A 21,780-nucleotide genomic window follows, 5' to 3' on the forward strand; every position below is an offset into this window, starting at 1 on the left:
ACATATGTAGGACAAGTCCTTGCTTCTTCTTCAGCATCTTATTATTTTTTATCACAAGTACCTTACTTGTTATTAATAACTGTGTGCTTCATAAAATTTAGAACCAGTTTGTCAGTTCCAGAAAAAAAACTATGATGAAATAGTCATAAATCAATAAACCACATATGGGAGACTTAACACGTTGATGAAATTGAGAATGAATTATCTAAGAACAGGATATTTCACCTAGTGGTTTTAATACCTTTCAACACAGTACTATAAGATTCTTCTAATAGATATTTTACATTTTATTAGATTTATTTCTGGATATATTATAGATGAGTACTGACGGCAGGTTCTTCAGGTGTTCAGGTCTGACCTTGTCTGGGCCGGGTGCTGTTTGTTTCTTTACCGATGAAATGGCGTGTCGGATTTCGGAAGGGAGAACGTTGGGAACGACATATCCATCCTGTGGAATTTGGTATGTCGGCAAGTGGACATGGCTATCGAAGAGATTTGAGTAGAAGTCATAGATAATCTTCTCCATTGCCGTTCTGGAGGATGTGATGGATCCATCAGGACATCGGAGGGCAGTCATCTTGGTCTTATAGTTGGCGAAGGACAGGCAGGCGTTACGAATACTTTTCCCGGCTTCTGCCGCATCTACCAGTACTTCTGCTCTTCTCTCTTTGAGGTCTTCCTTGATTGCATCTCTGCACTGCTTTGCGAGCTCGGACGTTAGCTTGCGGTTGCCTGAGGCATGCGCCAAACCACGCTGGCGAATTAGCTCAAGAGTTTTCGAAGATAGGTGATTTTTTGTGGCTATCTCTCTCTTGGCGTTCCTCGCACATTCATGGAGGTGCTGAACCAGTCGATCGTATTCCTCGTCAATGTTGTCAACAATGGCATCTTCCCATGTTGCCGCAATAGTACCAAAGAGTTCCCAGTTGGTGGTCATTCTGGGAGTTCTCTTTTTGAACTTTGCAGCCCTTTCTCCCCGCTCTGTGAAGTAGAATTTTGCACGAAGGAGACGGTGGTCCGATCCCGTTCGAAATTTTGGGACAACAGCGACATCAGTCAGGCAAAACCGTCGATTGAATATGATGTGGTCTATTTCGTTGTGGAATCGTCCACCGGGAGACTCCCATGTCCATCGTTTAGATTCTGCCTTCTGGAACTGTGAGTTACCATGAATGGTCTTGGTCGACATGATGAACTCAGACAGTCTCTCACCCTGTTCGTTCCATTCTAGGCCATGGGTCCCGATGTGAAGTTCTTCAGCTGATCTTCTCGGTCCTATCTTGGCATTAAAATCACCCACAATGATCTTGTAGAAGGATGTAGAAGGATGTCAAAAGACTGCGTGGCCGCCCACCTACCAGATGGTCAGACTTCTTCATCAAGATCATGAACAATCAGTTTGAGGCCCTTCATGTTCCCGGAGCGAACAGATGCCATTGGGCTACACTAGCACTCGACAGGGACAAATGGAGACGTTACTGGCGCCCGCTCGAGCAACTCGACGACTAACGGGAAGTTAAGTGATTAAGTGATATTATAGATACTGTTAGGGATACATATTGTGTTTTGGGAATTATAAATTTAAATCTGTTATTTAAGTATATAAGACTATCTGATGCTTGCATGTTGATTTTGTAGCTAGCTAGCTGTGCCAGTCTTATTACTTTTTAAAAATTTTTATTAGTGAAACACCAGGAGGTACAGTTGTAGATTTACAAATTTTTGTGCTTGGGTTTCGATTATACAATGATCAAATACCCACCCCTCCACCAGTGCTCATTTTCCACCACCATGGATCCCAGTATCCCTCCCACACCCATCCCCCCATCCCACCCTGCCTCTGTGGCAGGGCATTCCCTCTTGTTCTCTCTCTCCTTTTGGGTGTTGTGGTCTGCAAAACAGGCATTGAGTGGCAATCATGTTCAGTCCACAGTCTACTATCAACATGCATCTCCCCTCCTGGGAGGATCCTCCAAACACCCTTTATTTGGTGCTCCCTTCTCTATCTGAGCTGCCCTTTCCCCTAGAATGCCCGGGTGGCCTCTAAGCCATGGAGTAATCCTCCTGGTACTGATCTCGGCTATTCTTGGGTATTAATCTCCTATTTTGTTACTTTATGTCCCCCAGATGAATGCAATCTTTTTATGTCTATCCCTCTCTTTCTGACTCATTTCGCTTAGCATGATCCTTTCCATGTAGTACCACTTGTATGTAAATTTTATGACTTCATCTTTTCTAACAGCTACATGATACTCCATTGTGTAGATGTACCAAAGTTTCTTTAACCAGTCATGTGTTCTTGGGCACTCAGGTTTTTTCTAGATTCTGGCTATTGTAAAGAGTGCTGCAATGAACAAACAAGTGCAGATGTCACTTCGACTATACATTTTTGCTTCTCTGGGATATATTCCCAGGAGTGGTATTGCTGGGTCAAACGGGAGTCTTATTACTTTTAAATCTTTCCTATTATCTTGGCTTTTTTGCTGTAGAAAGTAATTTGATTGTGAATAGTTGACAATGTTGTGATTTTCTTTAAAATCCTTATGCCCAAAATGCATTTTATACTCTTACACTGGTTAAAGCAGTCACAAAATATTAAATACAAAGCGTAGGAAGAGGCATTCATGTTCCCTGTTTTAAAATGAGTGTTAAAATATTTCCATTAAGTGATAAATGAGTCATAAGGAGAGGGACAGACATAGAACGATTTCACTCATTTGTGGGATATAACAAATATACACATCACTTAATCACCCAACTTCCCATTAATCGTCGATTTGCTCGAGCGGGCGCCAGTAACGTCTCCATTTGTCCCTGTTGCGTGCTAGTGTAGCCCAATGGCGTCTGTTCGCTCTAGGAATATGAAGGGCCTCAAACTGATTGTTCATGATCTTGATGAAGAAGTCTGACCATCTGGTAGGTGGGCAGCCACGCAGTCTTTTGACATCCCGTGAAATCCAGTCGGTAACAGCTCTAGTTCAGCGGTCGTCTATAAATTTCATTACGTGACTAGCCCATCTGATTTTTGACACCTTGGCAAATGAGACAGCGTCCCTGATTCTTGATCGTCAACGGATGTCGGAACTCTGGATTCTTTCTCTCATTTGAGTGAAACGTGATATTCCAAGCATAGCTCTTTCAATTCTTCTTTGGGAGACCTGAATAGCGTTCTTATCCTGTTTTCCTAGGGTCCAGGTCTCTGAGGCATATGTTAATGCAGGAAGAACAGTGAAATCAAAGAGATGTGCCCGGAGCCGGAGGTTCTTCCTCCTCTTAGCTATTTCTTCGACGCTCTTAAAGGCATTCCAAGCTGCTCTCTTCCTCCTGCGCAGCTCGGGTGCCAGGTCATTTGTCATGTTGACTTCTCGACCTAGGTACACATAGCTGTTGCATTCGGAGATGGTTGTTCCATTGAGAGCAAATGGGGCGTCAGGAACGAGGCTGTTTCTCATGAACATTGTCTTCGTAAGATTCAGCTGTAGTCCTACCTTTCCACACTCACGGTCAAAGTCGGCCAGCATTTGTGCTGCTTGGCTGATGTTTGGTGTTATTAAAACAATGTCATCAGCAAAGCGGAGGTGGTGTAGTTGCCGACCATCTATCTTCACTCCCATTCCTTCCCATTCCAGTTGTCGCATGATGTTCTCGAGGGCGGCACTGAAGAGTTTTGGTGAAATGGTATCACCCTGCAGAACCCCTCTCTTGACATCAATGATTACTTCTTTGTAGAATGGTTAGATCCTGGTAGTGAATCCGCAATACAGCTCACGGAGGATCTTGATGTATTGGGCTTGAATGCCCTGATTGGCTAGGGCTTCAATGACCGCTTCTGTCTCAACAGAATCAAAGGCCTTCTTTAAATCAATGAACATTAGACAGAGCGGCATCTTGAACTCCCGAGAAACCTCAATGAGCTTGGTTATCATGTGGATATGGTTGATACTGCTGAATCCTTTGCGGAACCCGGCTTGCTCGCATGGTTGACCTTCATCTAGTGTTCTGCCAATCCTATTTAGGATGACTCGAGTGAACAACTTGTAGATGACAGATAATAGGCAGATTGGGCGATAGTTGCCATTGTCATGAATGGCTCCCTTCTTGAACAGTAGTACGGTCCTGCTGGTTTTCCATTGGGATGGAACCTTGCATTCAGACAGGTAGCGTGTGAAGAGCAGAGCCAGTGTATTGATGAGTACTGACGGCAGGTTCTTCAGGTGTTCAGGTCTGACCTTGTCTGTGCCGGGTGCTGTTTGTTTCTTTACTGATGAAATGGCGTGTCGGATTTCGTTAGGGAGAACATTGGGAACGACATATCCATCCTGTGGAATTTGGTATGTCCGCAAGTGGACATGGCTATATACACATAGACATAGTACTATATACACATAGTAGGAGACAGATATCCAAGGACAGTAGAAACAAGGCAAGAAGGACTGGCTCACTAGATGGAAGCTTGTAATACGCAGTGGTGGTGGAAGGGCAATTAGGATAGAGAAGTCCACTCTAACAATGATAACTGGAAATGATATCTCTGGACAAGAACCGAGTGCTGTAAGTACGTAAAGGGATAAACATGCAGTACCTATATTGCCAATAATAAAGTCCAAAAGGAAAGAGACAAAAAGAGAGTGAGATAGAACAAGTGAGTGAGGAGAAAGAGAGTAAAAGAGAGCAAGCGAGTGAGCAGAAAGGGAGTAAGAGACAGCAAGCAAGAGTAAGCTAGTGAGGAGAGAGACAGAGAGACAGAGAGAGAGAGAGAGAGAGAGAGAGAGAGAGAGAGAGAGAGAGAGAGAGAGAGAGAGAGAGAGAGAAGAAAAGTCCCTTACCATAGAGACAGAGTGGCTGGAGGAAAACTAGGGACATTTGTGGGAAATGTACACTGGTGAAGGAAAAGGTGTTGGAATGACTGAAATCCTATCCTCCCCTTGTTCATTGATTTGCTTGAGCGGGCCCAGTAACGTCTCCATTTTGAGACTTGTTGTTACTGTGTTTGGCATATTGAATACTTCACTGGTAGCTTGCCAGGCTTTGCCATGCGGGTGAGATACTCTCGGTAGCTTGCTGGGCTCTCCGAGAGGGGCAGCAAATGGAACAAGGCTCGGCCGGGCTGGCTGCGAGCAAGGCAAATGCCCTACCACTGTGCTATCACTCCAGGGAAGATACCATGATCACGACTGAAACCCAATCCTGAACAATTTTGTAACAGTTTGCCTCATGACGATTCAATAAAAAATAAATAAATATTTTTTTTCTTTAAAAGCTGGCTATTGTATTGTTCGGATTTTATTAACATCATTTACTAGGTTAAGGAAGATTCCTTCTACTAGCTATTTTCTTTTCAAAATTTATGACTGTTGGGGGCTGGAGAGATAGCACAGCGTGTAGGGCATTTGTCTTGCACGCGGCCGATCTGGGTTTGATTCCCAGCACCCATATGGTCCCCTGAGCACCGCCAGGAATAACTCCTGAGTGCAGAGCCAGGAGTAAACCCTGTGCATTGCCAGGTGTGACCCAAAAAGCAAAAAAGAAAAAAATAAAAATTTATGAGTGAACTTGACAAACTTAAGTTAATGGATTAACAAAAAGGGATTTAAGAAATTCCTTTTGTGCCCCTACTAGGATATTCACTTGATCACTTGATTTCCCATTAATCATCAATTTGCTTGAGCAGGCGCCAGTAACGTCTCCATTTGTCCTAGGATATTATCTACAAAGCAAATATCCCAACCCTTTGAACTATTTCCTTATCCCCAAGAGTCATAAAGTATATCAATATCGCATAGTTATCTCAGAGTAAATAAGTCAGAATGGGGTGCCAGTAATTCTTTAAAACTGTACAGGATAGAAGTATCAGTCAGGATTGAGATCTACTTTTATACATGTAGGCTCTGCAAACTACAACCTGCAGATGATTGCCTATTGTTGCAAATAAAATTTTGCTATAAACACAACCATGGCTATTTTTGTTTGTTTGTTTTGAGGCCACATGGATCAAACAGAGGGCTCTCACATGCAAAATATGTGCTCCAGACCTTTGATCCATCTTCCCCGTATCTAGTTTATATACTTACCTCTGACTTCCATTATACTTCTATCTTCCATTCTACTAAAGAGTAGTTTATGACATAGATTATATGGATTATATAGTATAAAGTTTACTTTTTTTCTTTATAGAAATAGCTTGCTTCCTCCTGATAAAGATGAGGAAAGGACCTAATTTTATTAGTCATGAGAGAAAATAGAAATCCATGCTAATAGCTACAAATTATAAATAAAAGTCATATGTTCAACATATTGTCATCAGGACTTCCTTTAAAATAATAATTTTTCAGGGCCTGAGAGGAAGTTATGCTGGTAACAGATTTTTTTCTTGCACACAGCTGACCTGAGTTTGATCAATCCGCAAGACTGCATATGGTTCCCTAAGCCCTACCAGGAGTGACCCCTGAGCACAGTGTTAAGCTTAGGGCCTGAGAAAAGCCAGGTATTCTCTCCCACCACCCCAAGAAACAAAAATAACAGCTAAGGGAGCTGAAGAGAAAGTATAGGGTTTCAAGTGTCTGCCTTGCATGCAGTCAACAGTGAGTTTCATGCAGCACTACAAAGTTCCCCAAACATCATCGAACATAGCCCTGGTGGATCACTGAGCACCTCCAGACCACCCAGCATTCCAGTAATATCTTGCACCATAGGGCTCCAGCAGCACTGAATTCTTGGCCCCTTAACTCTGGGCTGGTTGGCAAGCGAATTCCCCCAAGTGTCTTGAACATTTGAGAACCCCTCCCCAAATGCATTTTTATATTTATTTGAAAGTATATACCCTTTCATATCTTAGAAAGTTTCCCTTACTAAGATAAGGTCCTATAAAGACTATGCAAACATTGCACAGTCTTTGTTTCAGTTTCCATACTATGTTTGTACTGATTACATGCTGTCTATAGTCCTACTTTCCTATTTTTGTTATTGTTGTTGCTTCTGGACCACACCTGCCGATGCTCAGGGGTTACTCCTGACTCTGTATTCAGGAATAACTCCTTGCAGTATTTGGGCAAACATACAGGTCACCAGAGATTGAACCCAGGTCAGTTGAATGCAAGGTAAATGTCCTACCTGCTGATTATCGCTCAGTCCATCCAGCTGCTTCTAAACTTTAAGGTTTTAAAGTTTAAGGTTTTAAAATTTAGAAGCAGCAGTAAGTTATCAGACACATTTCTACATTTGCCTACAGACATGTACACTGGTGATTTAATTTTCCCTTTATACCAGAAAACAACATCTCTAGTAGAAAAAAATTGTCTGTTTCGTACAGCGGTAGGGCGTTCGCCTTACAAGCGGCCAACATGGCCGACCCGAGTTCGATTCCTCCACCCCTCTCGGAGAGCCCGGGAAGCTACCGAGAGTATTCGATATGCCAAACACAGTAACAACAAAGTCTCCAATGGAGACATTACTGGGCCCGCTCGAGCAAATCGACGATCAACGGGAGGGCCTTTGTACAAGAAAATATAGATTTTGGTTGTCACTATAACAGTGATTTGTTATGTAACATTAGAAAAAATCACTTATTTTACCTGTTACTGATGAAGACTATCTCAGTCTTTACTAACACATTTTTGTCATCTAAATGGTTGTGGAAAAGGACATATACATTGGTAGAAATAATTCATGCTGTTATTTACCTCTCTCCCACTTCTATTGTCTTTTAAGTAATTGTAGCAATATGCAAACATTATCAGTTTAATTTACTTGCTGCTAATTAAGAATGAAAAGATAGGGGCTGGAGCAATACTACAGTGGGTAAGGCACTTGCCTTACATGAGACAGACCTGAGTTTGATCTGTGGCACCCCATGTGATTTCAAGTCCACCAGGAGTGATCCCGGAGCACACAGGCAGGAGTAAATCCTGATTACTGCCAGGTGTGGCCCCCAAAGCAAAAAAAAAAAAAATTAAAAGATAGTGGACTACCTGTATATAATATCTATGTAGTACTTCTTTACCCAAAAAGATGTGAATGATGTCTAATAAATGCTTTAGATTTTGATAAAGACTTACATATTTTCCTAAATAAATGTATATGTAAGGTAACAATATGTAACTTAAGTGATTAAGTGATTAGAGGATTTAGTAGATATAAAAATGTATGTACACACATAACTACTATTGGTCTAGCATTAACAGCTTATTGAGTAATACTGCTTATAATTCTGAAAAAGGGAAATGCAAAAAGTCATATCCACACATTAAAGCAATCACTTAACACATTAATTATAATGCTTCAAAGATTTCCAAATAATATCAAAATATCAAAATATCAAAATTTTCAATATCAGCACAATTTAGAAAAAGACTTAAAATTGAATAATTAGCAACACTTAATATTGACCATTATGGTTAAAGAACAATATTGTACAAATTTTATTAATAATGATTTTGATGACTGTAAAACGCTACTGACGAGGATGGATGCCTTGAGTTTCCCTCCCCACCCCGATCAGAGCCCTGCCAGCAGAAGACCTCCAGTTCCAGCCACAGCCATGTTTAAGACCACTCTCTACACACGTTCTGACGAGTCTCACGCATGGAGGAACCGGCAGAGGAACCCAGGTGTGCGGGACCCGGGGCATAGATCTCCAAGCCTGCTCGGATTGGGACTGGACCTTCTCCACCCAGATCCCTCCCCATCTTCCAGTATGTAGGCGTTACACCGACCAACTGCCCCCAGCGCCATGTAATCCCATCAACGACCAAGACCCAAGACTATAAAACCCAGCTCCCGGAAGCGCGCAGCTGCATTCGCAGCCCTGTGACATCTTATTATCTAGTTCTCACTCCAGAGAATCTGGCAGGCTGCCAAAAGTATCCTGCCCACACGGCAGAGTCTGGTAAACTCCCCATGGTGTAATAAATATGCCAAAAACCAGTAACAATGATAGGTCTCATTCTCCTGACCCTGGAAGAGCCTCGAATGTGGCAATTTCTAAAATCTCAGGGCTAGGACGAAGGAGACGTTACTGGTGCTTGCTCGAGGCAATCGATGAACTGGATGACAGTGATACAGTGATTGATGACTGTACTGAGATATGCAATAAAAATACTCTTGTTATTAGAAGTAATACAAGTGTAGAGGTAAAAAGAGGCAGAGGTAAATAGGTATGTATTTGATAGTGCTCCAATATTTTTTTTTGACGGGGGGTTACACCCAGCAATGCTCAGGGGTTACTCCTGGTTTTGCCTTCAGGAATTACTCCTGGCAGTGCTCTGGGGACCACATGGGATGACAGGGATCAAAACCAGGTCAGCTGCATGCAAGGCAAGCGACCTACCCACTGTTGTATCTCTCCAGATAAAACTATTACTTTTAAATAGTAAAAAAAAAACCCTAAATACATATTGAAAGCTGGAGGGAAGACAGAAAGAACAGAGAGAAAAAGATGAAAAAGAACAATACTGTCAAATTTGTGTGAAGAGTATATCAAAATTATTTATACTATCTTGTCAACTCTAATATATGTTTGAAATTATTTAAAAAATAAAAATTGGTTAGATCTTGTTTGAATAGCACCTTGTAATAAAAGAAAATTATATTGAAGTTATTAAAATGTTATCATATATGATAAAATGAAAATAAATACCAAGTGGAGATTATTGTTCAACAATAAATACTTTAGATGATTTTTCTTAATATAAAAGACTAAGTCTGAAATTAAATAAGTATTTTTAAGTGACTGCTTGAATATGTTATAGTTAAAGGAATCTAAAGATTTACTAGGCTCTAAAAGCTTCAGTAATTTTAAGGGGGAGTTTTGAGCCACACTTAGAGTACTCAGAAACTCTTAGGCCTGAGCACAGAGGTCACTCCTAAGCAGTGCTCAGGGGGACTATGTGATACCAGGGACTGAACTCATGTTGGCTTCAAACAAGGCAAGTTCTTAACCCCTGTACTATCTCCACAGGTTCTTGAAGCTCCAGTAATTTTTGTAAAGGTCTGTGTCTAATATGGTACTTTGTACCTAATATACTGTGACTATCACTGTCCTCCCGTTGTTCATCGATTTGCTCGAGTGGGTCCAGTAACGTCTCCATTTTGAGACTTGTTACTGTGTTTGGCACATTGAATACGTCACGGGTAGCTTGCCAGACTTTGCCGTGCAGGCGAGATACTCTCGGTAGCTTGCCAGGCTCTCCGAGAGGGGCGAAGGAATCAAACCCGGCTCAGCTGGGCTGGCTGTGCGTAAGGCAAACGCTCTACTGCTGTGCTATCGCTCCAGCACGCCTAATATACTATTTACACAAAAAGTATTAATAAAATAACAAAATTATCAGAATACTTTACCTATTGAAGAAATAACTTTTATATGTGGATCCACTGGGAGTGGCTGTTTCCTGAATGGAAATCTCTTTCTAATGGAATAATTTTGAAGCAGAACAACGAAACCAACATTCAGACTTCTATACCACTCACGACAAAAGGTATTCCACAGAGTCACTGTCACAGTGCCTGAGCTATCAGCAACTTCCAGAAAGGCCTAGAAAACAGCAGAAGAACACACGTCACACATATTTATTATTTTATTTACAGGACATTCAAAATTTAAAATTACAGAAGCAGGACTTAGGGAATAATTAAGCATCATATGACTGAACCTATAACCTGAAAGTTATGAATAAAGAATTTTAGGACAGAAGAGAAAAACATGAGACAATGTAAAATGACATTTTGTGTGCAGTGTGATTTCACATTTTGTAAGATAATTTAATGTGATACAGAACACACGTGGTGATATGAAATAAATTAAATATATTTACAATTAACAATTATATATGTACTATAAACATATCATGGCTATGTACATATAAAGTATATGGGCATGTAGCCACATGATATTAAAAAAAAGTAAATAAGACAAATTAGAATATTAACTCTGAGAAATAAGTGTTAATTCTGAGGATCTCTTAGTGACAGGATTCAGGATGATATGATTTCCCTTATATACCTTCCTATACTTTTTAGTTTCTCAAAGAGTACGTATAACTTCTATAATAAATTATTTTAAAATAATAATTTTCATAATAAAGATAATATTAATAAAATATATAAAAGAATTCTTGATAGTGTTAAAGTTGAAAGTTTAATTTAAAATTTGGGACAAAAATTTTAAAAAGTATTTCTCATTAGCATTATATGGCACAGATATTTAAATAAAAATTAAGCTTATAATTATTACTTAAATGAAAATTATCCTAATATGTAGTCAAATATAAAGTTATACAGCACTACAGTCAAAATTTATTTTACATAATTTTTATCACTACTTGTACCTGGTATGGCTCAATAGATTTTCTAGAAGTTTTTCCATAGTATCGTAGTTTTGATTTATGCAAGATTCTCACAAGTAAAGCAGGAAAATTGTTTCCTGTCTTCCAGATCATTTCAAGGTGAGAAAGGGAAACTATTTTGATACCTAGTATATAAATAAAAAGGAGAGAGTCTTACATAATGTCATGATAATTTGAAAGATTTATTTCAATGGTTTATAAAGGTACCCAGATCATGCCAAAAGAAACTTTTCTTACCAACACAATCTACATATTTTAGATATAAAATTTAATAATATACAGTCTACATAAGAGTCAGATTAGATCACTGTCCTGCTGTTGTTCATCAATTTGCTCGAGCGGGCCCAGTAACGACTCCATTTTGAGACTTGTTGTTACTGTGTTTGGTATATCAAATACATCACAGGAGCTTGCCAGGTTTTGCCGTGCAGGCGAGATACTCTTGGCAGCTTGCCGGGCTCTCCGAGAGGGGCAGAGGAATCGAACCCCACTTGACGAGGCTGGCTGCGTGCAAGGCTAACGTCCTACCGTTGTGCTATTGCTCCATCTCTACATAAAAATACAAACTAAAATATATTTAAAACTTACTGTGTGCTGAAACATATACGTAAAAAGAGGGTAACAGGGAAATGTATAAACCCAAATAATTTATGGTGGCAAAAAAATTGAAATATAGTTTAAAATCGAATGAAGCAATATGCAAAATTATATCATTGACGTTCCTAAATATCTTGTCTTATTGGCAGGGGCTATCATAAACACTGAATAATTCTAGGGATTGGCTTAAAAGTGTAAATTAAAATAACTACTGGAATATTAGAAGTAATCACTACCTAGCACAAATATAGTATATAATTTTCAAAACCCTAAAATAAAAAAAGCTTTTAAAATATTGTAAAAATTAAAAACAATACATGTTTTGTTTTTGCTTATTCGGTTTTTGGGGCCACAGTGTCAGTGCTCAGGACTTAATCTTAGCTCTGCAATCACTGCTGGAAGGCTGGCGGGGACCTTATGGGGTGCGGGAGATCTATCCTGGGTAGGCCATGTGCAAGGCAAAAGCCCTGTCCCCTGTACTATTGCTCCACATCCGCCCAGGTTTTATTATATTTTGATGGTTACTATTTTAGTCCAATTTTGATATATGATCAATTCATATTAACCTAATAGAAATAAGTTGGAAGCTCATTTTTCTTGTGCTTACAGAAATTGTGTGTTCATTGGGAGTTTGGTGAAATTTACTGCTAAAAATATTTGAAACTCTTAGGGCACTTATTATAGATTTGAAGAATGTTTCCTTTCCAATTTCTTATCTAAAAATAATAAGGGCTGGAGAGAGAGTACAGTGTGGTAAATAAGGCTCTTGCCTTGTACACATCAATTGAGGGTTCAATCTCCAGCACCATGTATGGGCTCCTGATCCCTTCCAGGAGTGAACACTAAACACAGAGTCGGGAGTATACACTAAGCACATTAAAGGGCACCATAAGTGATGGCAGGGATTGAAAGGGGGTTAGCAGTGTACAAGACTTAACCCCTGTCATATCTATCTGACTTCTTATTTTTGTTTTTTATTTTATTTTGCTGTTGTTCAAGTCTCACTACCATTAAGCCACATCTCTTTACCTTACGTTTTGAAAGATATTTTAATTTAGATATTGGTGTTGTATGTAAAGTTTCAAAATATACCAATATCTTGTTGAACTTTCTTTGAGAATGGGAAGGAATAATCCAGAAAATGTGAACATTAGGAAAAGCACAGAGTCTGAGGGAGAAAACAGAATGGAAGTTTCGAAATCAAAAAGAAAACTTGTAGTTATAAAACAAAATTGAGAGGGCTTTAGAGATGAGATTGTACAGCAGAGTTAGAAAATTAGATTACATTGGCAAAATCTGGTTTTTTTGACTGTTTTTGTCAATAAAGTTTTACCGCAACACATCCAAACTCAGTTAAACTTTGTATTACAGCCTTTTTTTCATATAAAGGCAAAGCTAAATCATAAATCTATTACAGTCCAGCAAAGACAAAAAAGAATTACTATCTGGCTCTTTACAGAAACTCTGCCTACCTGCTAGAGTATCTTATAAAACTCAATAATAATCTGGATTATTATTTAATGCAAGCAGAAACCACTTGGGATAATTAGGCAAAAAAATGTGGCATGGCATAATCTAATGTGTTTTAAAAGCTGTCTTTGAGATGCTACAATTAGTCACCTTTGGGAGCATACTATTGATCAGGACAGGGTTTTAGAGAGCCCTTAGGGTGTTTTAAACATTATAAACATATATTTATGTAAAACTTAAAAAGTCTCTAGTTCTAAGGTAGTATTTGTAAGACAAAATTTTATTTACTGTCTTCACATTGTGCCTTAAATAGCAAAGCTTTAGAGGTAGAAAAATACAGCTAAAGAAGAGAAAAGGGACAGAATGTGAGAAAATTTGCAATATGTAACAGACAAAATTACCCATCAGGAAAATACTATAAACAAGTAAAAGTAACTTGGTGTGACTGTAAGTACAATTTTTTTCTGAAGATAACTTGTCAACTACCACGAACTAAAAAATTCAAATATCCTTTAAATCAATAATATTACTTCTCCAAATTTATCCATTTACAGAAATATCTGAACACAGTGAACAGATAGATGTGTGTATATCCTAATAGTGTGCAGTATTAGTTCTAAAGTAAAAAAAATTGGTAACTGTCTAAATTAAACCCCTTATGGAAACATTTATATAAATTCTAGTACATCCATACAGATGCACATTAAAAATGCGGAGTTAAGAGGAAATAGTAATCATGCAATGCAGTAGAGCCCTTTCTTCCAAGAAAATAAACAACACTGCTGAAATTTTGAAGTTTTGAAACAAAATCTAAAGGCTTAGGAGGTGAAAAAGAAGTTTTTCACACCACCTAGATATTCTATTCTAAAATATTTCAGACATACAGCAAACCTGAATGAACACCGAGTACACATATCTTTACATACTTACTATACTTGGGTTTTACAATACACTGAAAATGCTTTTAAATAAATTGTTTGGGTTTGAGGAAGTAGGTTGGGGCCACACCTGGTGATTCTCAGTGCTTATTCCTCCCCCTGTGCTAGGAGGCCCATTTGTGGTGCTGGACATCCAACAGGAAAAGTGCAAAGCAAGAAAAATGTTTTAACACTTGTATTATCTCTCTGGTGCTGAATAGTTTGGATTTTTAAATACATGGGTATTGTGCCTTTGAAAAAGTTTTGATAATGAATATATCACTTTCATAAAAAATCTTTGCAATTATTTCCATTATTTTCTAGAGAGCCATTTTTCATTAATACATTAGATTAAAAATTAAAAATGATAAAAACTCAGAATAATGCACTGCTTCCACTCTTGTGACAGTTATCTATTATTTTCATCCCTAAAATGAGTATATTTATACATTTAATCACTGTGAGATAGACAATTACAAAGTTTTTATCATACATCCTCACACCAGTGTGCATTTCCTACCACCCATGTCCCCAGTATACCTCCCAAATCCAGGCCAAAGGTCCCATCCCCAACCCCACACCACACTCCCCCCACCCAACCCCACTGCACCCCGCCCTGCCCCACCCCAGCCTTTCTTTTTTTTGTTTTGTTTTGTTTTTTCCTTTTTAAACTTTATTTTAATTTTAAAAGTCATCCTCAATAACTTATTACATTTAATATTACACCAATCACACCACCATCACACTTTCCCACTTTTAAGCCTGTGTGCAAAAAAATAGAAATAAAAAAGTTTGCCTTCTACTTTACGGGCTGGAGCGATAGCACAGCGATAGGGCGTTTGCCTTGCACACAGCCAACATGGCTGACCTGAGTTCGATTCCTCCGCCCTTCTCAGAGAGCCCGGCAAGCTACTGAGAGTATGTCGCCCGCACGGCAGAGCCTGGCAAGCTACCCGTGACGTATTCGATATGCCAGACACAGTAACAACAAAGTCTCCAATGGAGACGTTACTGGGCCCGCTCGAGAAAATCGATGAACAATGGGAGGACCTGACCGTGACTTCTACTTTACACACATCAAATGAGGTGTGCTACTCTTGGTACATGAGTGGCGTTTTAAAGTGTGAGATGTCGTGTAGTCGCAAATACAGCAAGTGCTCCAGAAATTCTAAAATTTTAAATACCCAGCCTTCCTTTTTGGCAGGCACTTTTCTTCTTTCTCTCTTTTTACTTTTAGGCATTATTAATACAATAGCACAGCGGTAGGGCGTTTGCCTTGCACGCAGCCAACATGGCCGACCCGAGTTCGATTCCTCCGCCCCTCTTGGAGAGCCCAGCAAGCTACCGAGAGTATCTTGCCCGCACGGCAGAGCCTGGCAAGCTCCCCGTGACGTATTCGATATGCCAAACACAGTAACAACAAAGTCTCCAATGGAGACGTTACTGGGCCCGCTCGAGCAAATCGATGAACAACGGGAGGGCCTTTACCTTTACCTTTAATACAATAGATACTGAGAGGTGATCATGCTTGGGACTTTACCCACTTTTAGCCGGGCACTATTTGGGTTTTGGACTTGTTACTTAAATCATCCTTAGCTACAAATTTCTGTAATTTTCCTCCCCTTTACAGCTGGACAATACATTAACTGCACATTTTTGACTGCAAGAATCCTTTCAGTTTCAAGTTTGACCCTGTCACATATTAGCATGAGATAAACCCAGCATTATAATGTAAAAACAAAAACCCAAACAAACCGGAAAAGCTGTAAGTGTAGAAAATTATCATCCTTCTCATCTAGTATTTTAGATTTTAGAATTTGCATTTTATTTCTTCCCCATTTCACAACATGCATGCCTATATTATAATTATTTGCCTTCATTCCATCAAAAAGAAAATATTTGGGTTTTGGGCCACACCCAGCTGTTCTCAGAAGGGCCTTACTCCTGTCTCTGCTCTGAACAATCACTTCTGGTAGGCTGCAGGGATCAGATAGATTCTGGGTAAGAATCTAGCTCTGCACCATGCAAAGCAAGAGTCCTGCCTTCTGTACTATCTTTTGGGCCTCTAACTTTTTAGAGCAGTTTCTCAGGGTGAGGTGCAATTTTCAGCTTAACCACCCACTTCTTTTTTTAAATTTTTATCAGTGAAACACCATGAGGTACAGTTGTAGACTTACAAATTTTTGTGCTCGGGTTTCAATTATACAATGAGCGAGTACCCATCCCTCCACCAGTGCCCATTTTCCACCACCACTGGTCCCAGTACCCCTCCCACCCCCATCCCATCCTGCCTCTGTGGCAGGGCATTCCCTTTAGTTCTCTCTCTCCTTTTGGGTGCTGTGGTTTGCAAAAGAGGCACTGAGTGGCAATCATGTTAGGTCTATATAGTCTACTTTCAGCATGCACCTCCCATCCTGGGAGGATCCTCCCAACACCCTTTATTTGGTTCTCCTGTCTCTATTTGAGCTGCCTTTTCCCCCAGCATGTGTGGCTGGCCTCCAAGCCATGGAGTAAACCTCCTGGTACTAATCTCGCTATTCTTGTTAACCACCCACTTCTGATACAGAATTACTTAAATTCTAAAATAAGTATTGTCCACAGTAAGTAATAAAACAACAAGAATTCCAACAAAATTACACTTTTAGAAAGTTGCATTTCCATTATCAACATACTCAAAGTCTTACAATGGCATTTTATTAATGTAATTTACTAATTAAAAAAAAGCACAAGCACCCCTTTCTTGAACATAGGCTAAAGAAACCAAACCAAACTATCAATACTTATGACTTAAACTGTAATGTCAACAATTAGGCTGACTTAAAAAAATATGGTCTCCAACCAGTCCAGACCAGGATTCAGACTGAACTAAAGAGACACTCCACTGCAGTCAAATCTATAGCTAGTGAGCACATTAAATTTAAGGTAAATTTGAACACTAGTGAATGGGTAATTTATAATTCAACAATCATAAAACTTCTCTAACACTCCTGGCTTGTGACTGAGATCATAGCCCCTTCTGATTGAAAACTATTTTCTCTTTTTCTGTTTTTGGAGTATATGAGGTCCCGGGAATGAAACTTCCTTTGGCCTAGTACAAGGCAATCACCCGACCTGCTGACCCGCTGTACTATTACGCAGACCCCCGAAAACATTTTTCCTACAGTCTATTCTCCCCCCACCCCCGCCACTTGGTGGGGGCAAGCACCCTATTTGCTGTACTATCTTTCTGGCCCCTATTTTTTAAGAGTAGTTCCTCATCGTGAGGTGCCATTTTCAGGTTAACCACCCAGTTCGGTACAGATTTACTGAAATTCCCAAATCAGTATTGCCCACAATAAAAATAAGATATAAACGAAAACTGCAAGACTTCCAACAAAATCACACTTTCAGAAATAGACATTTACATCCACGCCGTACTCAAAAGGTCTAACAATGGCATTTTACTAATGGAATATATTAAGGAATAAACCACCAGCACCCCTTTTCCCGAATAACTGAAACTGCCAATATTTACAACACTTAGGCTGACTTCAAATCAATACACTCTCCAACCAGTACAGAAAATACTACAAACACACACACACACACACACACACACACACACACACACACATCCCCGCCCGCCCCTTCCCACCGTTTTGGAGTTTTATTGGGCCACACACGATGGTTTTAGGGTTTTCGTCTTAGCCTTGCGCTCGCTCAAGATTACTCCTGGGAGGACTCCTGGGGGGCCCTGTGGAGAGCCGGGATCAAATCCGGCGTGAAAGGCAGGCACACAATATGCCACACTCAGGTTCTAAACACAATTTTTCCAACAGCCCGCGTTCTCGTTCCTTCCCGCCACTTCCGCCCGCTTCCATCTCTCTCCCCCACCGCCATTTTTGTTTCCTTCGTGACAAACCCGTGGCGCTGTATGATTGCTCTAATCCCCAGAGAACCATTTGTTCCCAACAGTCCTCTCTCCCCTAAGTTCCCCACCACGCCCCTCCCCCACCTAGCTCCCCCCCCTCACATTTACCATTATAGTTGTATTCCTCAGGATGCTTGACTTTTAACCAGATATGGCCGTAGGGATCTTCGTTATGCCAGAGAGCCAAGTAATGATTCATTCCGCCCGTCAGTGGTCTCTCTGGAATCTCGCGCTGGACTCTACTTCTAAAGGGAATTTCTAAGCTAATAGTATCAAAGGCCTTTCCACAGTGGATCTTATGTAAGCACAGTATGCCCTGACCTACCCTTCTTTCATTGTAAAGAAAAGAGACCTTGAAAATTTTCATTTCTATGCCAACTCTAAGGATATTTTTATAGACCAGATGGTTTAAGTCTGGATCCAGGTAGCATTTTTCCTTAAACACTCCATCAGAGATAGTCACATCATAGCAGTAAAAGGGTGGCTTGTGTCCTGTAAAGTATGACTTACCCTCTAACAGGTATCTTTGGACGGCCACTACTGCAACAGGAACCACCTCAAAGGGGGTAACCCAATGGAGAGGTGAATCCGTTATCTGGTCAATAATCTTCTGGATCCAGGACTCGGACTTTCGGGCATAGGCCCTTAGAATCACCCACTCCGGGAGAACAACCAAATCTCTGTCTCTATCATAGTTTGGCTCATTTTGCTCCACATTTGACTGCCTGGTGATTGCCTGATCTAGCTCATCAGACATTGCTGACACAACTAACTACCCTCTTAACTCCTAAAACCTAGTTCCTGCCGACTAAACGGGAGAGAATTACAAACGCGTCGTTCCCTCTCTCGAAGCTGGCCGCAACTAATTTTCCGGAACTTCTGAGAGCTTAAGAGACTACACCCCTCATGAAGCACCGCCCCCAGATAAAGACCAGACCAATGGGGAGCCTGCAAAATGTTCCTCGCGTGCTCATTGGTTCTCTCCGTGGTCTCTCCAAGCCCCCTGGAGGTCACGGCCCGTAATGGTTGCCTTCTAATTGCCTCAGGGAAGGCGACGTGAGAGGACTGGAGAGACAACTGTAATGGTTTCCACAGATCGGCGTGAAGGGGAAGAGTGCTAGGGAAGGTTTTAGGTAGATGGGTGTGGTTAGGAAATAAAACAAACGGCCAAATACAACAGAACCCAAAAAACTAGTGTATAAAACTAGTGTACAAAAAACTAGTGTACAGAACTGTACGTGGGTGTGGGAGTGAGCAACCCTGAGGCACTGGGACACTGAGGCCCCGCCTGCGGGGCTCGCTCGTGCAGCCTGAGCCCTAATCCATATTAAAGCCTCCCGTAACCAATTCTTCTTAGGACAATCTTTCATCGATATCACCTTATGTGATACCACTCATTAACATTTATCATTTAATACCTTGTAAAGAAAAAATAAAATTTCTAGCATGTGCATCCTTGATCTCAAGCTTTCTCAACCTAGACATAGGACTTCCCGGGTCAGAGAATTATTTGTTTTTTGACTGGCTGTTGATAACGTTAAGAATTTGTTCCTAGCCTCTAACCACTAGATGACCCTTACAAATGTCCCTTGGTTAGGTGAGTAGAATAAACTCTGGTTAGAATTCACCAGAATGTTAGTCATTTGAGAACTGAAACATGTTCTTTTTTGTTTCCTATAATTCTTTTATTACCATGATGGCATAAAAGACACTTAAAATGTTACATAAAATCTATAATTCCCACAGCCTTTTGCCCAAAAGAAATGCACACAAGTGTGTATATCTCTGTCTGTCTGTCTCTCTCTCTCCCTCTCTCTCTCTCTCTCTCTCTCTCTCTATATATATATATATATATATATATATATTGGGGGGGGCAGCCACACCAGTTGTACTAAGGGATTACTCCTGGCTTTCTTCTCAGGGATCACTTTTAGCAGGCTCAGGGAACCGTAAGGCATACTGGGGATTGAAACCAGGTTGACTGAGTGCAAAGCAAGCGCCCTACCAGTCCAAGTGTGCCTGTTTATAAAGAAAATAAGTTTCCAGATTGTAGATATTTGTCTTTGTTGGAATTTGCAGTGCCAAAAATCAGTCTCTAGCACGTAGTAAGTGCTAAAAAGTGCTTATTAAGTACATAAAATTATTGATTTTTATTGAATTTACCAAAGGAATCAGTAAATGGAATTTTTAAATGAAAACTGGTTTGAAATCTTTCAAATTTGCTTCACCAACACACCCTAAAAATATTCAATGAGATTAATATATAATATTATTATATCAACATATTCTGGACCTTTCCAAATAATTCTTAATAGAGGTCTCTTGGAAGTAATAACCAGTAATTGGACAATTAGTGGAATTAGGAAGAAATAGTAATTATATTTCTTTATACAATTGCAATCACAATAACCTGTGTATACTATGTGTTCACATTTGGGGTATCTTTATTGTTTTATTGACAAACTGCTGATAGTGAATGACTCCAAGTATTAAGGAACATACTTGAGTGGTCAGCACACCTATGTAAGAATGCTCCCTGATGAAACGACATAAGCATCTTTTTTAAGGGTAAATTACACAGTAACATAATAAATGATTTTTAGAGTACCCTATAGGTATGATTCAGGTTATTGATAGGTGTTTTTCCTCTTTTGTAGAGTGGTCACTAGAGTTTAAAATAGCAAAAGCAATCAAGATACTTTAGCCAATAGTAATGTTTTATGTTATTTGAAAACAGTTTAAGTACATTGTGAAATTTATTCTTTATTCCACTTTGTTTGAGGTGGCTATCAGACACATTAGTTTTCCTAATAAAGTTATAAATCATAAATTATAATAAACTAATAATAATTAAAGAATAAAATTGGTCATTGTTGAAAAATTAGGTTATTCCAAATATTTCCCATTCACTTAAATGAATAAAGTGCTCAAAACTGTGTCTACGGGGGTATGGTGCTGCCAGCAGGTCAATCTGTACCTGTGAGGCGAGGGCATCAGCAGCTTGATGGCCTCTTTAGACTTCCAGATACCCCAAAATTGCTGCTGTGCCTTTGGCCAGACCCCAATATCTTGGGGCAAAGTTTACCAAAAAAGTAAACGGCCAAAAGTTAGGTATGTGGGAAACACACCAACAAACCACCTCCAGCTCAGCTATATAATTGGAGCCATGGCCTCTCTGGTTCCTGATTGAACTGCTTAATGGCCATGATCCCAGAGACTCAGAAACAAATCTTGAAACCCAGCGGCTTTTGGCAGAAATGCGTCTGGTCCCTGCAGTAGGTTACCAGTGCCGGGCCAACCCAGGTGCGAATAGGTTTCGTGCGTTGGCCTGTTCCCCCCGGCAGCCCAGTGGCTGCCATCCTTCAGAGGCCACTGGACAGTCAGGTTTGGGCCCCCAGTGACGAGACACACAGGGCCTTACGGGATGGGGCTGGAGCCGGTCCTGTCTTCCCCACCCAAATGAGACCCCAAGTCATCGCCCATGAACGGCCTCTCTGGCTCCTGATCAAGGTGCTCAATGGCCATGATCCCAGAGACTCAGGAGCAA

General features: G+C 40.2%; 1 protein-coding gene across 1 annotated transcript in view; it reads right to left on the bottom strand.

Moving 5' to 3' along the window:
* Nucleotides 1-18,990, bottom strand: part of RADX (RPA1 related single stranded DNA binding protein, X-linked) — a 75,971-nt gene extending 56,981 nt beyond the window's left edge. The window contains exons 1-3 of the mRNA XM_056125690.1: nucleotides 18,342-18,990; nucleotides 11,322-11,464; nucleotides 10,336-10,528 (exon numbers count right to left, since the gene is read on the bottom strand). Of these exons, the coding sequence (XP_055981665.1) occupies nucleotides 10,336-10,528; nucleotides 11,322-11,464; nucleotides 18,342-18,990 (985 nt within the window). The remainder of the gene's footprint in view (nucleotides 1-10,335; nucleotides 10,529-11,321; nucleotides 11,465-18,341) is intronic.
* Nucleotides 18,991-21,780: the final 2,790 nt, after the last annotated feature.

Source organism: Sorex fumeus, unplaced genomic scaffold, assembly GCF_029834395.1.
Source record: "Sorex fumeus unplaced genomic scaffold, SorFum_2.1 ptg000058l, whole genome shotgun sequence".
Classification (NCBI taxonomy): domain Eukaryota; kingdom Metazoa; phylum Chordata; class Mammalia; order Eulipotyphla; family Soricidae; genus Sorex; species Sorex fumeus.